The sequence below is a fragment of the Lytechinus pictus genome, chromosome 1, assembly GCF_037042905.1.
Source record: "Lytechinus pictus isolate F3 Inbred chromosome 1, Lp3.0, whole genome shotgun sequence".
Lineage (NCBI taxonomy): Eukaryota > Metazoa > Echinodermata > Echinoidea > Temnopleuroida > Toxopneustidae > Lytechinus > Lytechinus pictus.
Genome location: NC_087245.1, coordinates 28725945 through 28735832, shown reverse-complemented (window position 1 = coordinate 28735832; position 9888 = coordinate 28725945). Strand labels below are relative to the sequence as shown.

General features: G+C 35.5%; 1 protein-coding gene across 2 annotated transcripts; it reads right to left on the bottom strand.

Moving 5' to 3' along the window:
- Nucleotides 1-812: 812 nt before the first annotated feature.
- On the bottom strand, nt 813-8723 carry LOC129265288 (ADP-ribosylation factor 1). 2 transcript variants are annotated; one of them, XR_010293627.1, is made up of 5 exons: nt 8041-8723; nt 6280-6390; nt 5714-5838; nt 1844-3811; nt 813-1138 (listed from the first exon to the last, which is right to left on the bottom strand). XR_010293627.1 is itself a non-coding variant. In XM_064099805.1 (4 exons), the coding sequence occupies exons 1-4, from the start codon at nt 8183-8185 to the stop codon at nt 3656-3658; spliced, it is 537 nt and encodes a 178-aa protein (XP_063955875.1). In that variant the 5' UTR covers nt 8186-8723; the 3' UTR covers nt 813-3655. The 2 variants fall into 2 exon arrangements, 1 of the variants encoding a protein (XP_063955875.1); XM_064099805.1 differs by having other exon boundaries at nt 813-3811.
- Nucleotides 8724-9888: the final 1165 nt, after the last annotated feature.

The window sequence follows — 9888 nt, the reverse complement described above, 5'->3', positions numbered from 1 at the left end:
TTTGGTACTTTATTTTCTCTCTCTCTCTATTACCCAATTTGTCATAACTTCAGTTTGTTAGATTTCTGCACCAGCAGCAATATTCATAAACCAATTTTGTACGGAAGGACCAAAACATTCAATTATTCATGAAGAAAAGTGTCTTGCCAGTCACTCTCCTCAATTTTATTTGACCATAATCCAAAATTTTGTATTTAATCGCTTATCAATGTGGAGCATATCCATTTTTGTGCAATGTATTATTATTTGAATTTTATCTTCAATTTTTTTTTTTTTTTTTTTTTGGGGGGCTCTTTTTACCCCTCCTCCTTTTCCTTCTTTTTTTTCTTCCTCCTCCATCCCTCCCCCTCTTCTTCCTCCCCCTTCATCTTCTTCTCATGTCCTTATATTCTTTCACTCCTTTCTACAGGTATACCGCTTTGTCTTCCTTTTTCTCTCCCCTCACTCTTCACATCTATTTTCAATCTTGTACGTATTCTGAATTACCATTTTATCAATATATTTGCAGTAATTCATTGAATCTAGAAAAACATGTCACATATGTGTACTTTTTAATCATGTAAATTCTGACACTGTTATAAACTGTACTACTTAGTACAAGACATGTTTTTTTTTACCTCTTTTAAGTGAAAATTAATTCTAACTTTTCTCAACATTAATGCAGTCCCAAGAAATATGAATTAGGTAAATTAATCTATTTCCATTTGAAATATTGGCATGCTTATATTCATCAAATAAACAGCTGTGTTATGTATGCAGGCCTACTTTTAAAAATACATATCAGACAAATTAGACAAACAGAGGCAAAAAGATAAATATAGATATGTACATATATTTTCAATTAAACTTTTTCATTAAAAAAAACCTACAATGCACAATTAAACAGACAGAAAAAAGCAGAGATAACGTGAGTCATTCAATGAATCAAGTAAAAAGATAGCACTAGATTTAAAACATTAGCACAAAAATTATGATCACACCAATGGCATTTTAAAGCGACTCAAGATACTTTATCCTGCAAAGTTGACTCAATAGCGTTTTTATGTCGACAATGTGAGATTCTGCCAAGTTGACTTACAAAAAGTTTCTTGTCATAGCGGGTGGGTGTTTCATAAAGCTGTTCGTAAATTAAGAGCGACTTTAAGAACAACTGGTAATCCTTTCTTGTGGCAAATGGTATATTCATTGGCGATGGTTAAGTGCATAAGAAACGTTCACCAGTCGTTCTTAAAGTCGCTCTTAACTTACAAACAGCTTTATGAAACGGCCCCCTGGTTACATTATTTCTCTCTTCCACCTACCTCATCATGGCAACATACAAGTTTTTACAAGTAGAGCTTGCAAGAAAATGTATCTCACCATGTTTTATACAACTTTTTATAAGTCAATCTGGCAAGATTATGTATCTCACCACATCGACATAAACATTTTTATAAGTTTACTTGGCGGGAAACATATCTCACCATGTCGGCATACAACTTTTTATATGTCGACATGGCAAGATAACATATCTCACCATATCAATGTAATGATAAGTCAACATGACAAAATATTACTAGATTATACTTGATTACAAACAGTATCAATCTTAACCCGATGGAGACAGAGCCTGCCTATATGCAGGCTGGAGTCTATGGAAACATGTGTTAGAGTCAATTCATTCAATCTCCAACAGGTTAAGTGCTACATGAGATGTCAGAATTATCACTGGTGTTTGGGCTGTACAATATGAAAATAAAATATAATAAATTTGCATCGTCTTCAAACATGAACGCAGTCCACATGAAAATGATTTAAAAAGATTGGGGATAAAAAAAGTTTTATATTCTACACGTAACTTCACATTACAAGAACGACTCATATAAGAGTTTATAAGACCTTTTCTGGAAGTAAATTTTCTGCTACTCACTAGGTAGAGTAACTTTTTTGTATATATGTAATTAAAGGTCAAGTCTACCCCAGAAAAATTTTCATTTGAATCAATAGAGGAAAATCAAACAACCATATGTACAGCTTAAAATTTCTTTAAAATCGGATATAAATTAAGAGAGTTATGACATTCTAAACTTTCGCCTATTTTTCACATAACAGTTTTATGCACAACTCTGTGATATTTCAAAAAGGAGTCAATGATGTCCCTCACTCATTATTTCTTTTATTTTTTATGGTGTGAATTATACAATATTTCCATTTTTAAAGGTTTGACAGTAATGACCAATTTGACTGAACCATTAAACATTAAAACAATGGTTATTCCACATGTTCAGGGAGGAAATAAACTTTATTTCACATAGTAATGTGGAGAAAATTGGAAAATTTCATATTTTAAATAGTGAGTGGATGATTTCATCAGTCACCTCATTTGCATACTCACTAGGAAGTGCATATAACTGTTTTGTGAAATTAAGTGAAACTTCAGAATGTCATAACTTTCTTATTTTACATCCGATTTTGATAAAACTTTCAGTGTTATGCTTTTTATTTTTTATTCAAGTCAAGTTTTTGTTGGCGTGGACTTGTCCTTTAAATGAGTTTAAAATATTTCACATGATATAAATTTTAGGTCAATTTGTAATATGCCTGATTATTGTTTTCCCCAACTGCATATTTCCAGTGTTTTTCCTGATGTTTTTTTTTTTGGGGGGGGGGTTGTTTTGTTTTTGCAAGCACATAGTGCAGGACATTTGACTAAAATTTCAACTGCCATCACTTACATCACAATCATACAAAGTATCATGTCTTGTTAGGTACTATTACATCGCTAGGATGGATAAATTTCAAGCATGAAGCTTAATAATTTGATAATAAAAATTTACAAAAAAACAATATACATTTAACGCACTTTGGAAATTTATCCATTTTAAATGCCTTAAAAAGAAACAGATAAAGGTAAATCATAAGAAATGTGATTAAGCTAGGTCACATGATAAAGATATTGATTGCTAACAAATCTGATCTTGATTTTGGATGTTCTGGTTTTGGACACAAAGCATCCTATCAGTCTTGTGCCACTCTTCTTTTTCGCTACCCAAACTGCCTTAAATAGAAGTCACTCTGATATCAAATTGGTTTCCACATAAACTGCAGAAAAGTGAATATATGACAGATCATCGACAGTCTCAGAAAATTCTAATAAAAATGCATTTTAAATGAAAGCTTCGATAAATGAATAAAAATCGGAGGGTTTTCCTTAAACTGAATCAGCTTTAAAATGTGACTCTGCTATTCGTCTCTATTTTCTTCTAGTTCTGGAAACGTTCTTCATATCAGAGTAGATGTTCTATTTAACTCTTTGCCCGCCATGGACAGAATCACTCCTGCGCCACATTAAATTCAAGGTGCCACCTGAAGAGGGGTTTGCACGGACTAAGCTATTTCAGCTCAAAATAGCTTTTGATTGGTTTATTGTAAAGAAAAGCTTGGTGTGTACACAGTACAATGCGATGCACACATCACTATTGTGTTTGTGAGTATGAACAATAGATTCAATGCACCCTGTGTGTATTGTGAATAGAATGTGACTTGAGTTGAACTTGGCAGTCTGCTGTATGTGACCCTAGTCGAACAAAGCGGGCAAAGAGCCATTAGACTCATTAGCTATGTCCATTGTACACCTAGTTGATTGTATCCACGCTATAGGAAGCAAAAACTCTCTTTAATTCTTCAATTCTCTGGACAACCAATCCAGACCTTCATAGAGACCATCTCCAGATGTAGCGCAAGTTGACTGGATGAACCATTTCCGATTATGCAGTGACTTCAAGCCCAGGTTTTCTGTGATTTCAGATGCATTGGCTGCGTTTGGCAAATCCTGTACAATGAGAAAGTGAAATATATATGTTATCAATCTGAAACATAGTGGTCTGAGTTCACTGAGTAACGCAGCATTTGCTCTTACAACCTTTGCTACTTCACTAATTTTTCTCAAGATATAAGTTGAGGGTGAGGGTTATGATGCGATTTTGGTTCAGAATCATGTGAGGACTATGATTAAGTTAATATAAGTGATTAAAAGCCGACTCAACAAAGCCAAAACTGCATTTAGTATACTTAGCAATGTATGGCGGTCGCAACAATATAGAGCAAAGACTAAGCTTAAAATATACCAGAGCTGCGTTCTTTCAACAGTTTTAAATTCAGAATGCTGGAGGATGTCAAGACATGACCTCAAGAGACTGTCAGGCTTCCATACCCAAATTTAAAGGCATATACTTTGTATATTCTGGCCTAACACAATAACAAATGAAGGAATATATGAAAGATGCCAACAAGAGAGTATGGAAGGCATACTTATGAAAAGGAGGTGAAGATGGATCGGGCATGTATTACGAAAAGAAGCGGATGACATTACAAGGACAGCACTGCATTGGACCCCCGAAGGAAGGAGAAAACGAGGTCGACCCAAGAAAACCTGGCGACAGACCGTGGAGGGCGAAATGTCTAACCTCCGACAGACCTGCATGGGGACCACTGCAGAGACTGGCATAAGACAGACCGGAGTGGAGAGCTTTTGTTGCTGCCCTACATGCCAGGAGGCAGTAAGTAAGTAAGTACTAATATAAGTTATGACATTCAGGGTTGTCTTTTGCTTAACGTGTGCATTCTTAGTAGGAGCTATTGTTGCGGGAGCAATTGCCATGGATCCGTTCACTAAAATGATCTATTTTCAAAAGTTTAAACCCAAGAAATATTCCAGGCTATGATACTGCATTTGACAGCTAAACTGAGAAAAAAAAAATCAGGAGGGAAATACAGAAGTGACCGTGTTTGGGAATGAATGTAATCTGAAATGTTTGGTGACTCTTAATTATCAGTAGCATATAGAAATACAGGTTTTATTTAGGATTAATAAACTTTGGCCTTCACAGACCAAAGGAGGCCTATACTCTGTGCAACCACGCATCAGCTTTGTATGAACAAGTTTCCTTCCTCAGTGCTATACCAAGAATATATTGCTAAATACCGGAGCAGACATACATGGTATATATTTGCAAAATGAACATCATTCATATTACATTATTAAATGCCCCCTATCCACAGAATAGAGACCACTGAAGATCAAAGACATGCTGAATATTGGCATGGGCTTTCGGCAGTCTCCAAGATCACTGAAATTTATGGTCTCTGTGGAATGGCAATGAAAAATCCTGAAAGAACTACATATAAGACTAAAAAACAAAACTTCCAGCAAAATCACATCAGGACCTTGAAGAGGGCTGAGAGACCAATAAGACTATTAAAACCCCCATTCCACAGAGAGCAAGACCTCTGAAAGACCATGAAACTTGCTTGATCTTTCAAAGGTCTTCCAACAAACTTTCAAAGATCTCTGAGGTCTTTTATTATTCCTGGTGGATCTTTCACTGGTCTTCATGGTCTCCATGAGCTCCAAAACTTTTTGAAACGGTTCAAAACAGTCTTTACGCGGTCTTACAGGACATTGGTCTTTTGATGGTCTTTCAGCAGTCTTTCAGTGGTCTTTCGATGAATATCCAAAGTTCTCATTGGTCTTTCCATGATCTTTCGACAGTCTCTCATGAATTTTGCAGAGATCATTGAAAGACCAGGCAAAGTCCATGGAAAGAATTCTGAAAGATCAAGCAAGATCCATGGTCTCTCAGAGATCTTTCAGTGGTCTTTCAGTGGTCTTTCAGGGATCTTGCTCTCAATGGAATGGGGTTTTAGCAATGTAGCATTATCATTTTGAACTGACCTGTTTGTTTGCAAACACTAAGAGGACTGCATCTCGTAGTTCATCTTCATTCAGCATTCTATGGAGTTCTTCCTTTGCTTCAATCATTCTTTCCCTGTCATTGCTATCTATTACAAATATGAGACCTGAAAAAAAATAGAAGAATTAAGTGTAGTGCCAACCCACGCAAATTTTTCTTTAGTGGTGTAAATATTAAAGAGCAAATCAGTTATCAAAACTGAACAAATAAAGCTTATGTATTATGTATTGGCTTTTAAAAGTACTGGTATATAAAAAAATTATAAGTTATAAGTTAATAACAAAAGCGCCGTATAGAAAATTAGCAGTTCTTATTGGAATCAACACAGCAATGACCCAGATCCTATTTTCAAGTCAATGACACACAAATACCCAAAACAGCTCTAGAATTTGACTATATTGAACAATGACCATAGAACAAACTGACACCCAAATTCAGAAAACTACAACCTCTCAAATATCTGATAAGTCCTTTCATAGGCTTCTGGAAGTATACTTTGTGGGCTATACAGCAAAATATGCAGGGCAAATCAAATTATATTTGTTACCTTGTGTATTTTGGAAGTAGTGACGCCATAACGGTCTGATCTTATCCTGACCGCCGACATCCCACACTGTAAAGCTGATGTTCTTGTACTCCACAGTCTCAACATTGAAACCTGAATGAAACAATAATAAACATTCAAAGTCTATTTCAATCAAAACAATAGGTCAGTATACAGTACCACTTTAGAAACTTGGACAGAATACACTTATCGGTGCAAGGAGAGAAAGAGACAGAAAGAGAGGAATGGATAGAGACACTAAGTAATAGAATGAATCAGACAGACAGACAGGTAGACAGAAAAGGGTAGCCCCTTCATATCTAACATCAGATTTAATGTACCATATATACACTGTATTAACATAAAATAGTGCACTATTAAATATAATATTTTGTTTCATGCAAAATATCATGATATAAAGTCTTGGAGATCATATCACAGACAACATGCATGCTGATTTTCATAGCAATTGATATTCAATGAGTTCACTTATAAATTTGTCAAAACTACCTACATACATACTGTACTAGTTTGATTTACCCAAATGCCCACATATGCCTCATGCATAAAAACATACTAACCCAAAATAGACTGGGCTTTTGATGCATAGAAAGACAGGGGGCCTTAGTACACTGTGAAATTAAAGGTCAATTCCACCCAAGTAAAATGTTGATTTGAATAAATAGAGAAAAATCACTCTAGCCTAACGCTGAAAATTTCATCAAAATCGGATGTAAAATAAGAAAGTAATGGCATTTTAAGGTTTCGCTTATTTTTCACGAAACAATGATATGCACAATTTAAGTGTCATGCAAATGAGTCGGTCGATGATGTCCATCACTCACTATTTCTTTTGTTTTTTATTGTTTGAATTATACAATATTTTATTTTTTGGAGATTTGACAATAAGGAAAAAGTTGACTGAAGCATATAGTATTAAACAATGCCTAATTCCACATGTTCAGGGAAGAATTAAGCGTTGTTTCACTTGACAATGAGCAGAAAATTAGAATATTTCATGTAATAAAATACAAAAGAAATAGTGAGTGGATGACGTCATCAGTTTCCTCATTTGCATACCACCCAGGATGTGCGTATAACTGTTTTGTGAAATTAAGCAAAACTTTACTTTCTTATTTTACATCCGATTTTGATTAAATTTTCAGTGTTATGCTTGTTGGATTTTTCTCTTCTTATTCAAATCAACTTTATGTTGGGGTGGACTTGTCCTTTAAAAGTAGTAACTCAAATTATTTATAAAGATGTAGGTTTTTTTTTTTTTTACTTGATGTTGTTGTTACTCTTAATAACTAAGTGCTGTTTCCAATAGATTGTGGCTTCTAAATCATATTCTAATATATTTTTTTTATTCAATATCTTGTGATTTTTCGAACGATTTTTCGACCAATTTATATTTACCAGCTTTTCTACGATCATGCATCTACTAAACAATAACAAGGGTAATTATACATTTTCATCTCAAAACTCAATATATATTGGATTTGTCCACAAAAACACATTTTCAAAAAATGGTTCATTTCATTATGCGTGTACAAACTTATGCGTAACTTCATAACCATATACCCAGGCATCACAAATATGAACTCAAAAACATGCAGGCAATTTGATGGAAAATATCATGTTGCGGGGAAAGCTTTTCATCTTAATTAAGATTTAACACAAGAATGTTGCGGGACCTCCTGGCATGACCTAGGATCAAACCAAACCAAGTCTGGCCAAAGCTTTACGATGGGCAGTACTCACCAATTGTTGGAATGGTTGTGACAATTTCACCTAGTTTGAGTTTATATAGAATTGTTGTTTTACCAGCAGCATCCAGACCAACCATCAATATCCTCATCTCCTTCTTCCCAAATAGGTTTTTAAACAGACTCGCAAATGCACCCATGATTGAAGCTTCTGATCAAAGGTTTTTTTATGACAAGCTGCACCCTGCACCAGCAAAAGGGAAATGTAACAAATAAATACACATAATGTATACAAGTCTAGACTAAAAGAAAACTATACAGGCTGCCACATGGAGGGAGTTAGGATTATGAAAGTCATACGGCTGGGAGGAAGGACCCAAAATAAAAACGCCAAACACAGGGTTCCGGTTCTTTGGCACAATGGCACAACTTGAGGACAGTACAAACAACAAGGCATAAATGATGTAGTGTCTCGCCCACTTGTAAAAGTAACCAGAAATATCGTAATATGCAAGGGCACGCAACAGAATTGTATCAAAAGTTCATAGTAAAATAACTGGGATGGAATAACATTTGACATAATAGTCTTGTGCATAAACTTTAATGTTGACCTCAAAATGACCTCTGAACACAAGGTCTCCTCAGTACAGCTACAACCCAAGTTAATTGGTTCAAAAGTGACTTACGGTTGTGGAGTGATGCCATAACAATGACCTCAAAAAGACCTTTGACCTTACCATGTGAGTGACCTTTGACCTTATTATTCATTATTTCCGCATTACAAATGTTGAATATTAATGTCATTAAAAAATAGAATTGAAAAAATTATGGTAAACGGAAATTATTTACTTACTACCAGAAGCTTGTTTTCAATAAACATGATTTTTATTTGATTCAATGATTCTATTTTTGTTTTGGTCCAATTTAAAGTGTCCGATATTTCAGCACTTTACTTACAAACAAGTAAAATAATATGTCCGAACCAAATAATTTATGTACCCAAATCAACTCACGAGTAGCAGCAGACGATATGCACCAACAAGAAAATAAACTTCACGTGTGGGATAGATACTCGATGAAAAAAATAATTTTAATCATACAATTATTTTTAACTGAAAAAAAAATTCCCTGAATTCCGTTTGTCAAAATAACGATATATAAATTCAAACAGAACGAGTGATCGAGTATCTATTCCACACGTGAAGTTCGCTTTCCATATTCATAATCCTCATTTATGTGCCCCACCAGTGCTGATCTGAGCGACAGAAAAGCCGGCCCGGGCGCAGCCGGGTGAAACGATGGTGGTGGGTCACCGCACCGGCCGCTGTGAAAACCGACTCTTGAGTCTTGGTCGGAAATGACAAGTCACAGTGGCAAATTGTATAGAACGGAGGATCTATTTTCTCACCAATACCGCACAGGTAAGCGAATTTCGATTACTTCTTGCTTTTCGGTCAAAATCTTACGAATTAGCGTCGATATAGCATCGTGTTCGTTGGAGTTTGTAGAGTCTATCGCAATGTGTACAAAGTCAATTGATTTCCAGGTTTTGGAGCGTCGTGTGAATTAGTCTCTTGTCGAGGCCCTGGCGGCTGCTTCCCAAGCGAAGCGAGGGATTTCCTAATTCACAAAGCGAATTAGACCTGGCGCGAGCCAGGGCCTCTTGACATCTGAGCTGAATTATATATTCATGAGGACCGTCTTCCTAATAAATATACAGGAGTCATGATATTACCGGTCACCTATAGTAAACCAATAAAATGTCAAAGCTGTTTCGTCCGGGGTTCGTAATACTATAGTAGTCCACTATTCGGCAGGGGATTCATTTAATTGTGGGACACTAAAGGGGATATAACCAGCAAAATGCTACAAGTAGTGGTACTACTACTGCTCCTACTAGTAT